The sequence below is a fragment of the Octodon degus genome, unplaced genomic scaffold, assembly GCF_000260255.1.
Source record: "Octodon degus isolate 3935 unplaced genomic scaffold, OctDeg1.0 scaffold00111, whole genome shotgun sequence".
Taxonomy (NCBI): domain Eukaryota; kingdom Metazoa; phylum Chordata; class Mammalia; order Rodentia; family Octodontidae; genus Octodon; species Octodon degus.
This window is the reverse complement of record NW_004524687.1, coordinates 7,775,847-7,795,535: the sequence shown is the minus strand read 5'-3', so window position 1 is coordinate 7,795,535 and position 19,689 is coordinate 7,775,847. Positions and strand designations below refer to the sequence as shown.

The following is a 19,689-nucleotide window of genomic DNA, read 5'->3' as shown; positions in this document are numbered from 1 at the left end:
GCTTCATAGTGTTTTCTATAGTAACTCTACTATTTGACATTCCTGCTATGGGTGTATTAAGAGATTCCTTTCTCTGTAGCTTGGCCAGTATTTGCATCTTTGTCTTTTTAACTATAGCCATCATAACTACAATAAGATGGTATCTCATTACTTTTTCATTTGCACTTCCCTGATGATTAGTGACACTGAAAATTTTATAACACACTATACTTGATTGGTCGTTTGTATATTTTCTTTTGAGAACTGTCTATTCAGATTATTTGTCCATTTTAAAGTGAATTATCATTATTTGTTGATTCTTTTGAGTTCTTTCTATTTCTTGGATATTAATCTTCTGTCTGAGATACATAGTTCACAAATGTTTTCTTCCATTGTGTAGGTCCTCCAGTCCATTTACTGTTTCCTTTGCTATGAGAAATATTTTAGCTTTATTCAATCTCATCTATTTCTTCTTGTAATGTTTGTGCATTTATGTTATTGTCCAAAATATCCTGGCCTAGGCCAATGTCACAGAGTATTTCTCCTCTATTTTCTTCTAGTAGATTTATAAATATGCAAAAATCAACTCAAAATGGATTAGAGGTCTAATCCATTTTGAGTTGATTTTTGCATATTATGAGAGTCCAATGTTATTCTTTTCCATGTGTGCCTCCAATCATTTTTCTAGCAGCACTTGTTGAGGAAAATATAGTGTCTATTTTTTATAAGTAACACGTTATTTTGGTTTCAAAAGCTTTGTAGTACATGAAGAAGTCAGGCAATGCTTAATTTTTGAAGAAATTGTTCTATACTTTCAAAGTGGCTGTGTCGTTTTACACTTCAACGTGAGGCCCATGAGAATTCTAGCTGATCCATAGTCTCGTCAACACTCGATATTGTCAGCCTTTTACATTTTGTCTGCTCTGACTAATTATAAATTTCTAGTTGTAGTTTAGATTTGCATTCCCCAATGGTTAACAATGCTGAGCACCTTTCACGTGCAATTTTCCAGTGGCACATCTTCTTTGATGAAGTATGTATTTACCTCACTTGTGTACTTTAGAAATTATTATTGTTGCATTTTGAGAGTTCTTTAGATACTTTTGATTAAGTTCTATAGTAGATATATGTAACAAGGAAATATTCTCCCATCGAAGTTTTTTGTTTGTTTTGAGGCAGGGCCTTACTATGTAGTTTAGGCTGATCTTGAACTCATTATCTAGCCCACATTGGCCTCAAACTCATGGCGCTCCTCCTGCCTCAGCCTCTTGAATGCTAAGATTACAGGCATGTGCTACCACCCTTGGCTCCACTGAGGCTTTTAATTTTGTTGACAGTATCTTTTGAAAAGCAGAAATTATTAATTTTTATAAAATATGACATCTATCTTTTCATTTTGTAGGTTATGTTAGATGTTAGTTCTTATTGTTGTTGCCATAAGAATTGGTATTTTTAAAAATAAAAGAACAAAAATTATTTTGTCGTTAGAGTATAGAAATAATATTGTCTGATAATAAATTAACTGGTGTCTTTTAAATGTGATAATTTGCATATTATTATGAGAAACTTTCTGGTAGATTATACTGAACTTTTCATGTAAATCAGAATTGCTTGAAAAGATGGTCTTTTCCAATCTGCCTGCTTTTATTTCTCTTTTTCCTTTACTTCACTAACTAAAATTTCCAAAAAAATAATGAATGGAAAAGTGAGAGTAGATTTCCTATGCTTTTTGATAGCTGGGGAAAAGTATGCCTGCCCTCTACTTACCTATTGCATCACCTAGAGATATTTTTTTAAGTCCACTTACTGATTCAGGGCATTTACTTTTATTCTCAGCTTGCTGAGAGTTTTCAAAATAGGTATTGGATCTAGTCAACTATTTCTGTGACCTCTGAGGTGATTATATAGTTTTAGGTTTTTAGTTCATAAATACAGTTGATTACATATTAAATTTTCATTCCTGGATAAAATCTACATGGTGATGTTTTGGGATATGTGACACATTATTCGATTCAATTCGATACAATTTTGCTCAGCATTTAGCACTTATATTGATAAGAGACACTGGTCTGCTGATTTCTTTGATTTTTATATCAAGACAATGTTGACTTAATGTGCTGGAAAAATGTCCTTTTCTCTTTATTTTCCTGAAAGAGTACAAGTAGAATTAAGTGTGATTTCGGGGGAATCTAGATTTTTCTCTGTGGGAAGGTTTTTAACTGTAAAATCAATTTCTACATTAGATATAGGACTATTGAGGTATTGTACTGCATCTATAGAGCTTTGTTAGTTTATACCTCTTGAAATATGTTCATTTCATTTAAATTGTCAAATTTATTTGCACAAAATTATTCACAGTATACTTTATTTCATTATGTTTAGAGATTATCTTGTGTTTTTATCATTGCTCTCTTTCCCATTATCGGTAATTTGTGTCTTCTTTCTTTCATTCCTGATCAGTTTGGCGAGATGTTTATCAATTTTATAGATCTCACAGAAGCTCTTAGCTTCATCAATTTTGTTTCTCTGTTTTTTTTACTTTATTATTTTCTTCTCCTGTCTGTGTATTTCTTATCTTCTGTTTATAGTGGGTTTAGCTTGTTCTTCTTTTTCTGGCTGCTTATGGTAGAGGTCATTGGCTAGATGTGGACGTGGTGCTGCACAGTTTTTCCAAGTACTGCTTCAGTGGTGCCCTGCAAAGTCTGACATGTAGTATTTTCAATTTCTTTTTTTTTTTAAATTTTTTTCTTTGACCCCATTCCCATTTATCTTTATAGTGTTCCTTTCCCTGGATTCAGGTAGCTTCAACCCTGTATGCACTAGCTAGTATTCATTCTGCTGAATACATAAGGGGAACCTCTTCAGAAAGCTGGAACTCTTTCCCTCTGCAGCCCTTCCTGTCTTGTCTGCTCTCCTGTCCTGTCAGTAGGACTCAAGGCTGGACAATCACAACTTAAAGGAGGAAACGTTCATTTTTGCTCATGGTTTTGGTCTACTGGCTTTGTGTCAGGAACATCATAGCTGAAGGGCTTGATGCAGCAAAGCAACACACTCCATGGTGGCTGGGGGCAGAGTTCAGAGAAAGAAGAGTGCCAGGAGAAACTTCCCTCCCTTCCAAGGTGCAGCCTCGTCTCTTTCCTTCTGCTGGCTGGCCACCCTGTCTGCTTCCAGTACATACAGCTGTGTCACACAGCTCAGCTACCTGGTCATCTTTCAGGAATTTTTTTCAAACAAGTTATCAATTAAGAGGAATTGGCATTCTCGTCCTGCTGAGAGTTCTGCTGTCTATTCCCCTTTTGTCTTAGCTGCACATCCTTGACTTAAGCAGTGGAAGCCTGCCTGGGCTCCCTTTCTAATCCCGAGTGTACACTGCATTACATCTTCTGTCTTTAAAACTGGTGCTGCATGTATTTTCCTTAGTGTGTTGATTAGTTAAGAGTGTAAATCTGTTTGCAATCTAGTACTTAATAGTAAAGCCAATATATTGGTGTATTAAAGTAATATAAACTGAAATGGTAAGGAATAAGAAGCAAAATATGAGCACCTTCCCTGAAATAAGGGTAGATACATTTTCTATAAAGCTTTAGCAAGTTTTATGCCTTTCTATATGTATGCATTGGGTTGTGATGAGAAAGACATTCTCATGGTGATGGTCATGGTCAGAATACTTTAAGAAACACTGTGATGGGTTCATCATGGTCCAGTAGAGACAGGAACATGTAACAAGTCTGCACCCCTGCACTGAAGGGATCAGAGGAAAAACATCTTTATTCCACATTACCCATCTGAAAACTCTTCATAATATCCTGCAAAGCTGTCAGGGATTTTCTGTCATGATCTCGAGCAATAGCTTGTATGCCCTCAAATTGAGCTAGATTTATAATTCAATCAGTTAAAAACCACAGTAACCATCTGGGTGTGTTCTAGGTACTGTGCATGATAAGTAGGAAGTACCAGCTGGAGGGAGAGGGCAGTCCCCCATGCCCAGGGCTGGAACGTATCTGGCTACTACAGGAGCAGAAGGTGAGGTGTGAGGAAGTTCTTAGAGCAGAGAGGACTCACGATCTGAAGATAAGAGGGAGTGTGTTGGGGCAGTTATTTAATGGAAATAGTAGGGCCAGAGGTACAGAAGCTGGGATTTCAACTTTATTTCATTGATTCATTCAACACACACACACACACACACACACACACACTTTATTTCTTTGAGATATATTAATGAAAAAATTGATAAAATGCCACCTCCATGGAGTTTATTATACAGAGGGAAAGAAAAATAGATAAGTAAGTACATAAGTAATTTGGTAAATGAGTACACTGTTATGGACCAAAAAACAAAACAAAACAAAACAAAACAAAACAAAACAAAACAAACAAAAAAACCAACCAAACAAAACAAATTAGAGCAGAGGAAGCAAGATTAGAGATGGGGCAGCCATTAGGGCCATACTGCCCTGAATGAGCACATCTCCTCTGATCTCAGAAGCTAAGCAGGGTTGGGCCTGCTTAGTACTTGGAGGGAGAAATGGGGCTGCCTGTCCTGATTTTGAGGGACATGATGGAATATACTTATAGTCTCAATGAAATAGTAATATGCACATATTCTACCAGACATTCTACAACGATCCAAGCATCATGCAACTTCTGCTTCCCTGACCACCGTAGATGGTCAGTCTTTCGGGTGTGGCGTGGACCTCGTGCTTTCCTAGGGAGCCAACGGGCCATTCCTGAGAGCGAGGCGAGGGGTAGCGACACAGGTGGCCTCCACAAGGAGTTTCCAGAGCCACGGGGCTTCTCCACTTGAAGGAGGAGTTTCACCCTGTGGTCTGGGTTTTGCCCTTGGCTTCTCTTCCATGGCACGTCCACAGTCAGCATAGTGTGAGGCACAGCTGAGGATGTCAGACTGTGGTCCCAGACACCAGTGTGACACTGTCGCTGGCCTGGTTTTCGGGCGGCAACAGAGCTGCAGGACAGCAGCCATGGTTACTCTTAGCGGCCACAGTTTGGACAGCAGCCCCGTTAGGTGTTTTCCTTCTCTTTTAACGTGTGAGGCAGCGCGGAGAACCGAGCACTCGCTCTGACACTCGGTTTCCCTATCTTTCCATCCCCCACCTCTGGGAACAGGCCGGTGACGGGTTACCGTTTTTGTGTCTTGGACTAGGTCCCGCCGTGACCCCCTCCGGCATGATCACCGAGGTCGGGCCCGCTCGGCGGGCAGAGCCGCGCAACGCCCAGCAGGGACGCGCGCGCGCCCGGCGCCTCAGGTTGCGCATCTGGTGCCGGAGCGCGCCCCGCGCAGTGCCCGCCGCGACTGTGCCGAGGGCTGGCGCTCCCAAGCTTGCCGGGCGCAGTTTCCCCGCGCGGGGGCACCAGAGCCCTCGGAAGTGTTAGGCACTGCAGTGCATTTTCCCAGTTCCCTTTTAAATGACTGCGGAAAAACAGGCTCTCGGAGCCGCAAATGGGAAGAAAGATTCTCAGACTAGGCTTGATATACCCGCAGCCACCATTTAACAGGGCCCGCAGAGCAGTTACGGTTTGACACCCGACCCTCCCGGACCGCCTCCTTTGTCCCCCGTGGGACCCCAGGCTCTGCCCGCTCGGGGCTGCTCCTTAGCTGGATGCACGTTGCGCTCCTGGCAGCGCGGGCGCAGGGCACGCATCCGCGCACACCCGCGCACACCGCACGCGCGCAAGGTACGGCGGGGGAGCCAGGGCTCGCGTGCCCGCGTGGGGGTGGGCAGCGCGGGGAGAGCAGCTGCGAGCGTGGAATGGCTGCGCGTGGCCAGGTTAGAGCAGGAGAGAAAATGACGCGGCGCCGCACCCGGACAGGCCGGGACGCCCCGCGCAGCAGCCCAGTCCTCGCCAAGCGCGCACCTTGCCCTCACGCGTCTCCATTTCGCGGGCGTGTGATGGCACAAAAGGACAAGAAAAAGACCCACGCAGACAGCTAAGTTGGGTGTGGACACTCCCCTTCTTCTCCACAAGCACCCAAGGAAGATCCTCCCCAAAATCGATCTCCAAAGAGGTGGCCTAGAAAGGGGGCAGTGACCCTTGGCTGCCAGCGCAAAGCGCGTTTACAGTGTTATTTGTTTGGGGCTAGCTCCCACCTCTTTTAGGTAGGGAGGAAAAGGAGAACTCAGCAGGGAGGGCTAGGAAAGGGAGGTTCCTATAATACGAATCAGCGCATTTTTCAGAGCTGAACCAAACCCAGTTTCCATTTCAAACAGGGTGACAGTCTCTACTGCAGGGGCAGAGGAGACCTCCGTTTGAACCAGGGGCCGACAGGCGTCGAGAGGCAGAGCAGTCCATCCCAGAGGTACCTGGCTCTCAATGCATCCACGCACGCACGCACGCGCGTGTCCACACGGCTGGGGTGTGTGCGTGTGTGTGCGCGTGTGTGAACTCCCACATGCTGCTGCTGTCTGCTCGCGGCCAGTGGCACTGCACTGAAGCCGCCTCCTCCCCGCTCGCCCCCAGATTCCCTCCCCTCCCCGTTGCTTTTGTCTGGAGGGTGTTATGCGTTTGTGTGTGTATGAGCGTGTGTGTTTTTGGATTTCAGACTAATTTTCTGGAGTTTCTGCCCCTGCTCTGCGTCAGCCCTCACGTCACTTCGCCAGCAGTAGCAGAGGCGGCGGCGGCGGCTCCCGGAATTGGGTTGGAGCCGGAGCCGGAGCCAGAGCCAGAGCCCGAGCCGGAGCCGGAGCCTCGCTGCTCCTTCTCGCGTGCGCTGTGCTCCGAGCCCGCGGCAGCAGGAGCCCAGACCCGGGCGCGGAGCCTGGTGAGCTACGCCGACTGCGCCCTTCGTTGCCTCGGCCCTCGCGGTGACCCTGGGTGGCCACAGCTGCTTCCCAGGTGGGACGCGCCGCGCCACCTGCCCGCGCCCTCCGCTCCCGAGGCCGTGGCGGATTCTGCAGCATCATTGGGGGCTCCGTCGCGGAGCCAGCACAGCCGGCAGTCTGCGTGTTTTCCTTTAAAGAGCCCTTTGCCTGGCCTGTGCCATGGAATCTTGTCCCGGGGACCCTGTCCTTACCTCTCTTCCCTCGGCCTCAGTTTTGGAGAGACGGTGGGCACACTGGTGGCCCCAATGGCATCAGCGCAATCCGTGGGGCCAGTTAATTCCCAGGCCGGAGCCCAGCGCGCATCCATCCACAGTCTCCTGTCTGGGGTCGGGGTGGGGGTGAGCGAGGAGGGAGTGTGTCCCGGTTTGTGGTACATGGGGTCCTGCACTTGGTCTTATGTGTTTCTGTTTGTCCTCAGCCCCGAGGTGCGTGCCGGATCCCTGTGCGCGTCTAGCCAGAAGTCTGCGCCTAGAGCGTCCGTCCCCTGCGCGGAGGGCCGGTCCCGGCGTGTTAACCATGCGTCTGCGACCAAGGCCGAGCTCTGAGCGGCGTTAGCGCCCTCTGCGAAGCGTCCCGCCATGCCCCAGCCACTGTGAACCTTGCTGCCGGCCCAGATACACTCAACCCGGGACGAGATCAGCTTTGGACACCCTGGACTCTGCGCGCGCGCCTGCAACAAACACAGAAGCGTCCGGAGGGCAGAAAGCGCAGGCAGGCCTCCCCCGTCAGGTCGGCAGGGAAAGCCGGCAGGTGCGACTCGGGACACACACCCGGGCTAGCACTGGCGACTAGGGATGTTGAGCTGGACAAGGTGGCATGGACCCGCCATGGCGCGGCTTTGGGGCTTCTGCTGGCTGGTTGTGGGCATCTGGAGGTCCACTCTCGCCTGTCCACAGTCCTGCAAATGCAGTGCCTCTCGGATTTGGTGCAGCGACCCTTCTCCTGGCATCATGGCATTCCCGAGGTTGGAGCCTAACAGTGCAGACCCCGAGAACATCACGGAAATGTGAGTTTCTGGTGCTCTTCCTCCTCTTTTCTTACCTCGACCTTAGGATTCAAGCTGTCCAGGCGCACATCCTGGCTGTGAAAGCTATTCCAAGTGTATGGAGAAGTCAGAAAGCAGAAAGGTAGGCCGGGGCCATTTGTCAGTTACCTGTTTCAGTGGCTTGAGGCTGCTAGGACAAGGAGAAGCTTGACAGTTTTACATGCATCTATATGCCAATACTATAAATATATGTGTATTTTCGTTGTAGGAAAGAATTTTATATGCATTTTATATTCCAAAGATCTTCTGAGTGTGCGGTAGGCTTTTTACATACAACAGTCTGGTTTGGGGCATTTTCATTTCATAAAATGTTCTAGATATGCTGTTGGAGAAGTTCCAGTAATATTCACTAGAAAGTAGGCTAAAATAATTAACTTTAGAAGTCTGTTGAAATGAAGGAAAGTCTCCCTTGACATCTTTTCCTGAGGTTTGAAGTCAACTACTTTCCCTTTTCATCTATCAGATTTTCTTTTGGAGACTGCATCCAGAGATAGACCTGAAAGTTATCTCTTAGTAAGAGGAGAAGTTCTGAGTGTTGAAATGCACTCACTCAAAAGAGAAAATGTGATCGTTGGCAGCCTGAAAGCCCAGTCTGATTTAATTTGGACTTGACTTCCCAGAGATATAATTTTGAGACCATTTGGATTATGACTCTTGACTGTCCATTGAGTGCCATCTCAGGACTAGGTGGACAATAAGGCAGCGTGCAGGCTCTGGTGAATGCTGGCTCTAGCCTTGGGCCCCTGTGTCCCCCAAGGTGATTTAACTTGTCCTTGCTTGATGCAGAGCAGGTCTGTGTATCTCTGTGCTCTCCTCTGAAGGACTGGTGACAAATAGATTACCAAGCAAGAACTCGCTGTCTTGTTTCTGGTGTTTCTAGGTCACCTCTGAGAAGGTGTTGCATTTTTCTGTCTTAAGGACTTTGCCACTTCCTGCATTTCTTGAACGTGTGGTTGTATTCACCTGTAGAGACAATTACAAGGCAAAGTCTCCCCTGGCTTTCTTGACAGTGTTTGACACTGAGATAGGAAGCCCTGCCAGTTGGGCTTGGGCTGTGGCCTTCCGGTTGGCGAGTGCGCATGCTTTTACTACCCCCACAGAAAATGCACAGCTGTGTTTCTACCAGCGTAGTTGATGGAGACAACCTGTTTTTTATGTAAGTAGGAGACCTTCCTTGTCTTTGTTGCTGTTCTGCTGGTGATGCTCAAGTTATGAGGCTCGGAAGGAGGAAATGGCAACAAGACCGAGGGGAGCAGTCCAGGCTGGATCGCTGAGATTTGCCGAAGCAGTGCCCGTGGGGCTCCGTGCAGGATGCCAGGGTCCCAGTGTTTTTGGCCAGGAAGGCAGCAGCGGGTGGGAGAGGAAAGGTGGGGAGAGCCTTAGCTGTGCTGGCCTTGGGCAGGGCAGGTCGAAGCTCAGCAGCCTGGTCCCGAGACTCAGTGGCCTTTTTGTCAGAATCTGTGTCTTTTTATGAGATGGTGCCAGCCAGTAGTCTGATGGAGGAGGCCATGGAATTTGGGGCCCTTCAGACTGCTTGGCGACCGTGGGAGAAGGCATAGATACAGTTAAATAGGGGGATTTTTTTTTTCTGCCTGATTGATTTTTAAAGTCTGTACTAGATGATAGACATATAATTTTAAAAAAGTGAGATATAACTGATGATTTTCACTTTACTATTTTAAAGCCTGGCTAAGGAAAAAATAAAATTATCTTTAAATTTTAAAAAATATTATTTAAAATCTTCAATGTCTTAGCTGTTTGATATAGATAGAGCCTACACACTACCTTATTTGGAACGAGCTTTCTTGTATCTCACAATTGTTGCTTCTTTGGTATCTGAGAGCAAGTTCCTATCATCGGGATTTTTAAAATGGATTTTTAAAAGATGAACCTATTTTGGCCTTGTCACCCATTCTGTCATGGCACTCCCAGTTTCTACTCTAATTTTTTTCTTTCTGATTTAAAAGCCCTGTGGATTCTGGGGTGCTGGGAGGCTGCATGTTCAGGATGGGAGTTTGAAGAATGACACTAACCAGGCTGGCAGATGAGAGGTCTGGCTGAGGTGCATCTGTCCACCTGTTCCTTAGCTGTGCCCACGCCCGGGACCTGGTGTCTCAGTGTCTGTCTGTGAAACTTGTCATAACACTTGTTTGGAAAACCATCACATAACTATTTTGAATTCTGCCTTTTTGATCTCACAACATCAATAGATGAGCTTGTTTCACTCTCCTTATAAGCCCCTGTCTGTGCTTTTTCTTGCATTAATATTTGTTTCGGTAACTTTGAGATTTTTTGTCCAGTGGCTACCAGCTCCAGTTAGAACAAAATTTCCCATTTTTAATACTTGTTTTCTTTGATTCAGGGTGAACTCTAAAATAGTAAAGTTTTAATTTTTGGATATGTAGCTAAAGTTACATGTTTCTATTTTTTTGATACCAAGAATAATGTAAGAAATCTGCCCTTAAAACTTGCTAAGCAACAAATCAAACATTGTGCATCTTCTGATATTTATAAATTAAATCATCATGTCCCAGAGCTCAAAGGGACCTAGTGGCAGAGCATTTAAAAAAATACTTATGTATAGATGAACTTAACAGTTGGATATTTTTATGCTTTCATGTATATTTCCAGTTAAGATGAAGTACTACTGATAAAGTCATGACAATATGTCTTTTTAAAAATCTTCCCATCAAAATATTGTCTTATATCCTTTCCTTACTGTCATGGCTAGCGCTATGTATTTCTTTCTATAGACACATTATGCCTGTTTATTACCACACTGCTAAATGGTCGCTCCAGATATTTGCAATTAGTTATACCACAGCAGTGTTAAATTAAGTTGAAAGCCAATGCCAGTGTCACACAGAAGTGGAATTTGAGTGAAGTGGGCTGTTGCAATTATGTAACTTGGCATTTAAGTCTCAGTTGTATCAAGTGCCAAAGTGCACGGCAAAGGGCAAATCTGTCTCACCCAGGTGGTAAAAGGCAGGGTTAAAATAAAGTGGGGAGGATTTTTCATTGCACAACTCAGTAGTGTTAACTAAAACTCCCTTGCAGTGGCAAGGCATGGATTTTTATATTGTCCACCTCTTTTGAAGGCCAGCAGGGGTCTTTTTCTAAATTCCATGGGTGGGGTAATATTTGTAAATGAGTCTAATTTATTTTGGCACAGCCCAGATGGAATTTGCAGCTTCTCCTGTCAGAGCATTTATGCGCAGCTTATTGTTGGCTTGGTTAAACAACTGTGATGTCATTCTATTAATACATTGATTTTGGCCCTCTCACCTTCAGAAGCTTTGCCATCACAATTAATTGTACTGTACTTTAAAAATCCTGGCATTCACTAGAATTCAGTGAAAGGTATCTGTCTTTATTTCTCTGATATTTACTTCTCATCGTCTCCACTGGGGATTCTGGAATTTGGATTGTGCTTTTTCCTGCCTTTAAGAACCATGCATTTACATTTTGAGTGTGGTTACATAAGCCACACTGGACTTGTTAATAAATAAAGCAGTCTAATTTACATCATTCATTATTTAGCACAGTTTGCAAGCTGGAGCTGAAAGCACACCATCTTCATGGCGGAGGTATTTAGAGGCTTCGGCTCAGCATAAGCATCTGGAGGCTTGTAGCTCTACACCTCCAATCCCTGCAAGATGGAGAGTTTTGTTGTGCTGGGTGAAATAATGGAAAAGCCCCACGACCCCGCTGACACTGCTTTCCTCTACCTCCCCCTTCCATCACCAGTCACTGACTGTACAGGAAAATGTGTTTGATTTTTTTCTTCTCTGAAAAGTGATATTTCCTTGTGGGAATTCAGAGCGCTAGTGTTAAGAGAAGCGCCTGGGTCATATGTTATTACAAGCAAGTAATGGCAGGTTGAGATGGTGTGGCCACAGCTTTCTCCTGCTGAGTGTAGGCCTCTTCAAGGCCATTGCCTGTCTCTACCCCATAAGCCTCCTTTTTTGGGAGGTCTGTTTCAATATTCCCTTGTGAAGACATTTTCTAAGCTGAGGACTTGGCTATATAACTGAGTTGAAGTCCCTTTTTCCCTGGGAACGGTCTGTATGATCTCTTTGAGTATATCTAGGTCAGGGGAGTATACAGTCTAGAGTTTTTGTTTAGCTGGGGAAGGGAAATTGAATTTCTTTTCGTTTCCTTTTTTTATTGCCTTGGATACTAAGCAAGTGCCTTGGCTTTAACTCTTTACTTATCTTGCCCATTAGGGAAACAAACCATATCAAATCATTATTAAATATTGTTCAGTGGCATTATCCTTCCAACTAATTTGACTCTTGCACTTCTCTAAGAGATTCTCATAGGTTCAGAAACTATAAGGTAGCATGTGGATTGAATCTGCTGCCCCTGGGAGCAAATGTCAGCATGCAGTTTTTCTCGATGCTGTAAGCCAATAAGATTTGGGGAATAGATATTGAAGTAAAGCAAACTTTTTCCTTGCTGGATGTGTGATATGTGATGTGTGATGTGTGAGGTGTGAGGTGTGATGTGTGAAGTGTGTATGTGTGATGTGTGAGGTGTGTATGTGTGATATGTGTATGTGTGTGAGAGAGAGAAAGGAGAGAGGAGTGAGAGGAGAGAGAAAAAGAAAGACTGAGAGAGAGAGAGAGGGAGAGGGAGAGAGAAAGGGAGAGAGGGAGAGAGAAAGGGAGAGAGGGAGAGAGAAAGGAAAAGAGGGAGAGAGGGAGGGAGGGAGGGAGAGAGAGAGAAAGAGAGAGAGGGAGAGAGAGCTGAACCTTGGCTTATTAATACTTGATTGATCACTTTCCTAAACTACTTGGTCAAGCTATTTTAAAACGTACACCCCACCCTCCAGTCCCAAATGGCAGTGATCTGAGCCCTGCAGTGGCTTGATAATTTCAACTCTGCATTTGATCACTAATCAATCTCCATTTTAAAGAGCAAAGATCCCACAGAATCAGGGTGCCTCCTTACCATTTACCTTACTCTCTGGAGTGTCCAGGGACCTGGGAAGTCATAAATATTGATTTAGGAGATGAATGAGGGAATGCTCCTGAAGTTATAAAACCTTCAGAAAAGTGGTGCACAGATACTAAGTTCTTACTTCATATGTTTCTGAGAATAAATAAATGAGCACCTCCTGGAAAACTTAAGAGCACATTCCTAAGTCACACTAACTGGTTACCTTGTTATAAAGCAGTCCATAGCTGCTGGGGCCTCAGTTTATCAGATGTAAGCTGAAGGTGTTGGATTTAATACCTGGAGGAGTTGCTCCTGGCTCTGAGTCTCCACAGCGCATCAGCCAGGGAGCCCAACGATTCCTACATCAGCTGGGAAAGACAGAGATCATGTCCAGTACTCCAGGCAGCAGCACATGAACCTGTGGATTTTCAGTGTCAGGGTGTAGACATATTTTCAGTACTGCCATGAGGTCCCCCAAACTGTGTCTTTGTAAATAGGAGCTACTAACAAGGCTGGTGGTGGTAGCTCTGGGGTGATGAGCCCACAGTCCCTGGGTCAGTGTTCAGAAGGGTCACTTTGCAAAAATCCAGGGCATTAAAGAGTGTCTCAAGGATGCAACTCATCAGAGGCCTTGTGGGGACTGGAAACCTTTTCTTGGAATATCCTCTGAATTATCTCTGCCTTGCTGTGGACCCCCCTCTGCTTCCTGTCTTTAGCCCAAGCAGCTGGCTCCAGTGCTCAGTCGAGAAATAGCAGCGGGAGGAAGACAAGTTTAGGATGACTAACCCGTGCAAACTGCCTCTCTAGGAGACAAAGTAATTGAAAAATGCAGGAGCTACTTATCTCAAAGCAGAGCCTTATCTTTGCATAACAAAGGAATCTGGTTAAGTTTACTATTTTGTTTTAAAGATTCAAATGTTCCTCTTCTTTAGGGAATTCATAAACTAAAGTTGGGCAGCAAAGGGAAGTCACAGAACACAGCAGGACAAAGGAACTCACAGTGCTTCCTGTGAAGTCTGCTAACTCCTAGGAAATACCTGGGCCAGACCCCCACCCCCACTAGGCATCCCAAATGGCCTAAGATTGACAACCAAGCCAGTGAACAAAATCCAGAAATCAATCAGTAACCACTCTGTGTGCGTTCTCCATGGTTTTTCCAGTAAGAGACCACTTCTGATACATAGCTGTGTTTTCACACCAGGCATCTCCTCTGGGACCTGAAAGGTATTTTAAAGTCATCTGCTTATTTATTTGTGGTACCGGGAATTGAACTGAGGGCCTTCACACTGAGATTTATCGCAAGCCTTTATGTTTTAATTTTTGAGACAAGGGTCTTGCTAAGTCCCTGTGTTGGTTGGGCTTGGCTTGAAGTTGTGATCCTCCTGCCTCAGCCTCTCAGTGTTGGAAGTATAGATGACCTCACTGTGCCCACCTAGACATCTGCTTATTTAGGTTTAACTCCTCCCCCTGCAGCAGGTGGGGTAGTTGTGACAAGCTCTGAGGGACTGTCCAGCTGACTAATTTGCCTGGGTACTCTGGTCCAGCAAAGTGTAGTGGGAACAGGAGACTTTCTAGTGTCTCACCCAGTGCTGGTTTGCTCAACCTGTTATCCTGCCTGGGCCTCAAGTGCCCAGCAATCCTAGTTGAAGTTTGTTTATAAATTAGACATGAGGGCCAGCAAAGGAGGTGGCCTGAGCCCTCTTCATGTTCTTTCTCTTGGTGAAATCTGCCCATTCCCTTCTCTTGCAGTCTGTGATTGAGAATAAAAATCTATTGGTCATGCACCACTTAGAGGTTCCCCCCTTTTCTTTTTACTACAAATAAGGGCCAAGTCAGTCATTTAGCACATTGTCCTATTCTGTAATCTTCCTTTCTCCAGAATTATCTATACACACACAAACATACCTACACACACTAGAAAGACATTTGTGTGTGTCATGGGCCTGTGAAAATAGAAATGAGACAAACTCTGCTGTGTTGTTTTCAATTTGATATCTTGAATTATGAATATTTTTCTGCTAAGGATTTGCCTCCTTCACTACTTATTAATGTTATTTTTGTCATTCTGACCAGGCCCTCTTGGCCAGGATCTGGCGGGATAGCTTCTCTGAGTAAGGTTACATATATGTTAGTGCGTTGGCCTTGTAGCCGACCGGGCTGCTGCTAAAGGATCCGGTCTGCTGCTAAAGGACTGAGTCTGTCTTCTGGTCAACTTTCAACACAAATGAAAAATATAATTTAACCCAAAATATATTGACATTTTATGGTGCAGTTTAAAACGAGGCTCTTCTAAAGTGTAAGCTTCTCACAGTGGCGCTTCATACTCCCTGTGGCATGCGGGCCCTTGCCAGAGAGGCAGAGGCGCCCAGGCCTCAGTGTTCAGCTCTTGCTCACTGGTGCAGCTGCCTCCTGCTGCTGCCTGGGAAGGTGTGTGCAAGGCTGGAACATGCTGGGCAGGGGAGCTTGACACGATGACCTCAGAAGTCCCTGGTGAGGTACAATTTTTAAAAATAAAAATGGACTACAACCGACCACCCACCTCAATATAACAAATCAACAAACCAGTACACTTTTCAGTTTCTTGAGTTTTCCTTCCAAACTCTACTGTTGCCACCCCAAAATGCAAGGTATATCCAGGCAGCATTGCTTCCTGGTTGTGCCTCCTGTGTACCTGGGGCAGCGATCTGGGTCTATGTGTCTGTGAGTTCGTGCACTGGAACTAGATTCCCAGGGTGGTGGAAATGGAAGGTGGGGTGTCTGGGCCTGCAGGGCCATCAGGAATGGGGTGATTGCCTTTCTAAAATAGACCTGTCTGGGAGTGCTTGTTTGAGCCTTCTCTCGCTTGAGGGCACACAGAAGCTGCCATCTGTGAGAGATGGGTGTTCACCAGACGCCAGATCTGCTTTTGCCTTATCTGTGTCTCTTGCATGTGACACATGCCTTGCTGTTGTTCCTGAATTATGGGGTCTGAGGGGATTTGTTACAGCAGCTGGAACAAGTGAAGACACCTGGGTTTGGTTCTTTCCTATGGTGACTCTTCAGTGTTTTCTGCCTCTCATTCCTTCCTCACTGCCCATAACACATATACACACTGTATGGAGCTGTTTGAGTGTAAAGACCCCTTGATGACTGTGAAGGAATCTTGGGTTGTTTATGCTCTTTGGGTAGTGAGCCGTGGGAGGCCACCATTGTTCCAGTAGAATCTGGGCTGTATGAGGTTAACACAGAGAGTGGTGGCACAGGATAGGAAGTTGGCCTAATTGGAAGGAGCCTGGGTAGGAAGGTAAGCTGTGGGGTCTTCCATGGTTTGAGTGTGACAGATGCTTGGTCCCTAAGGTGCTGGCACTGGGGTGGATGGTGACGCCCTTCTGAGGTAGGTCTTGATTAGGAGAGACTTGGTCATGAGGCTCACTTTGGAATGAGGCAAGTCTTGAGGAACTGGATTAGAACAGGCTGTTGTAAAGAGTCAGCCTCTTTTGCCACCATCTCACACCACGTCCGTTGTGTGTAAGCAGTTCCCAGCCCTAGGTGGCAGTCACCCAAATGAGGTTGTTTTCTGTGTGAAATAAGTTTTGATTCTCCCCACTTGTGTTGCCCTAGAGTGAGCTGGAGAGGTCAGCAGCTGACCTTGGCCTTTAGTGCCATAGAAGGGCTAGAGACCCTCTGAGCTGCCCCTTGGCACTCTATTGCTGTTAAGATCTCCTCTTCCTAGGGTGCCTACTACTGACAACTTTCTTTCTCACCTGTACCTGCAGTTCCTTTGACATTTGTCACTGGTGTTGGAGCAGGACCGCTATGTCTCCTTCACAGGGCCCAAGTTTTCTTCTCACACTTGCTCACCCTCCTTCCACCACTCACTCGTCACTGCCCTTTCCCTTTTCCACTGAAGCCAGATGTCAGAAGTCTGATTGCGAGATGAGTACAGATTCATTAGGTCTGTTTCTCACTTCCTAGTCCATCTCCATCCACTCTTTCACCAAATTCACACCGTCACAGTCCTGAACACCTCCAAGGGCCATGTACCTCTGTCCAAATTCTACTTGACTTCCTAGCAGAAGGTGGTCTCATTCTCCCTCCCCTCCTGGAGCACCCTTTTCCTCTGCCTTAGTGCCACCACACCTGTTTTGTTTCCCCATCTTTCTTGTGGGGTTCCCTTTATACTGTTCCCCCTTTCCAGATCAATATCCCTGAACTTTGTGTCTTCCAGTTGCATCTTTAGTTGTCTTCTTTATTCTAATAATGTCTTTTTTTTTTGTGGTCCCGGAGATTGAACTCAGGACCCTGTGCTTGACAGGCAAACACTTATTCTGCTGAGCTATCTCCCTGACCCTCTAATAATGTCTTAATCTGTGTTTCTATCAACATCCAGGGTGACCTTTGGACCCACATACCTCCAGCTGTCAATTAAACACCCTTCTTGGCTATGGGATGCTGAATCATACTGAACATTTACAAATTAAATTCCCAGGTCTATTTCTAGTGTTCTGATTTTAGTGGCCTCATGGTACATTCAGTGACACAGGCCAGAAACCTGGACTCCTCAGTCTCTTTAACCATGATATCCATTAACTTAGGAAATGTTGCAGCTCTCTTTCCTAAACACTTCTTATATTTGTTTACTTTTAAAAAATTCTACTGCCTATTTCGTCTTTCTTTCTTCAGATATTGGTTGGGGTCTTCCTATGTCAGGCACTATGCCGAGTACTTGAGATATGGTGAGAAAGACTGACCTGGTCTCTTCTCAACAAGATGATAATCAGGGGAGGGAATGAAGATCATGTAAATTCTTTTTTTCTTTCTTTCTTTCTTTCTTTCTTTCTTTCTTTCTTTCTTTCTTTCTTTCTTTCTTTCTTCTTTCTTTTTGTAATTTGGTAAGGGTCTACAGGGTCTGCAAGGTCTACAGAGTCTCACTACATAGATCAGACTCATAGTGATTCTCCTATGTTCAGCCTTCCAAAGAGTTGGGATTACAGGTGCATACCACCATGCCCAGTCTCAATCCTGTCTCAGTTCACTCCCCAGGGGTGGGGTCAGCACAGCATGCCAGGGATTGAACCTAGCTCCTGTGTCTGCCTAAGCAAGCACTTCAATCTGCTGAGCTATTTGGCTGGCCCAAAATTGGAGAAGGATTTTTTTTTTCAGGCTGCCTTAAGGGTGGGTCTGGTGCGCCTTGTAGAGCTGGGGATCAATCCACAGTCCTATGTGCCTGACTGCATTTGCCCAAGCGTCACTTTAAACAACTGAGCTATCTGGAAAGCTTCCCCCACATCTAAGTTCTTATGTGAAAATAATTTAACAATGCCACTGTAGTCTCCATCCAGAACACTGCCACCGCGGTCCTGTCTGCATCCTTGCCTTTAGCCTGGTCCTCTTTACTGATTGTCACCTGTTAGCCAGAGTGATCTTTTAAAATACTGATCTTATCATGTCACTGTTTATAATTGCTGTGGACTTCCACATGTGGCTCAAAGTAAGGACTAAAATTGTAGATTGTTTTCTTTTAGTTTTCTAAAACCATAAATCCAGGTCACCATTGTATTGCAGTAGAAAGCAGTCCACAGCTCTTCCATGGAACAGAATGCACAGAGCAGCAAAACAGTTTCTTTGCCCACCCACAGATCTATAAAGGAGAACAAATTATAACTTGAAGCTTGCTTAGTGATCTTGGAATTAGAGCTGGGGCATTTAATTCTGCATTTGAAATGTTCCCTGGCATGAAGCTGAGCTTGCCCGAGGCATCCGTCTTCATGACGGCAGATTGTCACAAAGGCAGCATGGAGCTTGAAGGACTTTGGTGAGACCTGTGTCCCTGTGTGGGCCTCCTTTTCTCTCCCTTCTTCACTGCCCAGCACGTGCCTCATCCACACATTCTTTCTCTGGAAAGGTAGGGGCCCTCAGTCACAATTTCTCATGCAGAGAGCCTTCAGATTGTTCGAAGTGGTTTTGCATATCTTTTCCCTGAAATGCATTCTAGTATGGTATTTTATTAGTAATTAACTTTTTAAAAAAGTTATACTTCATCTTGATAGAAAATGCAAGCAAACTAAGGGTGGTGATGCATACCAGTAATCCCAGCTATTCCAGAGGCTGAATTAGGAGGATTGAACAACTGAGGCAAACTTGGATGACTTACTCTGACCCTGATCGAAAATTTTTAAAAAGTGAGAGGGACTGCAGTTATACCTTAGTGCTCCTGGTTCCACAAGACAAACCAAACAAAAACCAAACCAAAATCCCACACATATACACAAATGCAAATAGTACAAAGGAAAAGTTGCTTCTCCTGTTATATTTCAACCTTCGACCCCTCAGTCCCTCTCTCCAATAGCAACAGCTGATTCTACTTTGGGTGTCTCCTGGAGAAGCAGTCTACTTACATGAATAGGACACATGTGGCCGTTGTTGTCTTCACGAAAGTGAGAACGTGCTGTAGTCACTGTCACACAGCCTAATGTTCCCGCATGGGCATACGCATGCCAAGCATTTTTCTTCATAGTAATCCATTAGATAGACTGATTTATTTAACCCAGCTCTTACAAAACAATTTATGAGAAAAACATAAATCCTACAAAGCTTTAATAGGTAAAGATGTAGTACTGGTACGTAAATGGACAGACTGATTATTGGAATGACACAGTTCTGTTAACACAGAACTTGGTGTGTAACCCGTTGCACATGAAAGTGATTTTACGTTTAAAAAGAGATTCTAGAATTTGAATTTCAGGGACATTGAGCAGACGGTTGTGATTTTGTTGGATATTTCCAAGTTGTCTTACACAAGAGGTCACATTATTTCATTCTTCCACCAAAACTGGAAGGCACCTGTCTGTCCTTCCTTCCTTCCTTCCTTCCTTCCTTCCTTCCTTCCTTCCTTCCTTCCTTCCT

General features: G+C 45.1%; 1 protein-coding gene across 1 annotated transcript in view; it reads left to right on the top strand.

The window, feature by feature from the left end:
• Positions 1-5,428: 5,428 nt before the first annotated feature.
• Ntrk2 (neurotrophic receptor tyrosine kinase 2) overlaps positions 5,429-19,689 on the top strand; it is a 388,716-nt gene continuing 374,455 nt past the window's right edge. Inside the window, exons 1-4 of the mRNA XM_004639387.2 lie at positions 5,429-5,673; positions 6,207-6,295; positions 6,539-6,831; positions 7,237-7,824. Of these exons, the coding sequence (XP_004639444.1) occupies positions 7,613-7,824 (212 nt within the window). The 5' untranslated portion in view covers positions 5,429-5,673; positions 6,207-6,295; positions 6,539-6,831; positions 7,237-7,612. The remainder of the gene's footprint in view (positions 5,674-6,206; positions 6,296-6,538; positions 6,832-7,236; positions 7,825-19,689) is intronic.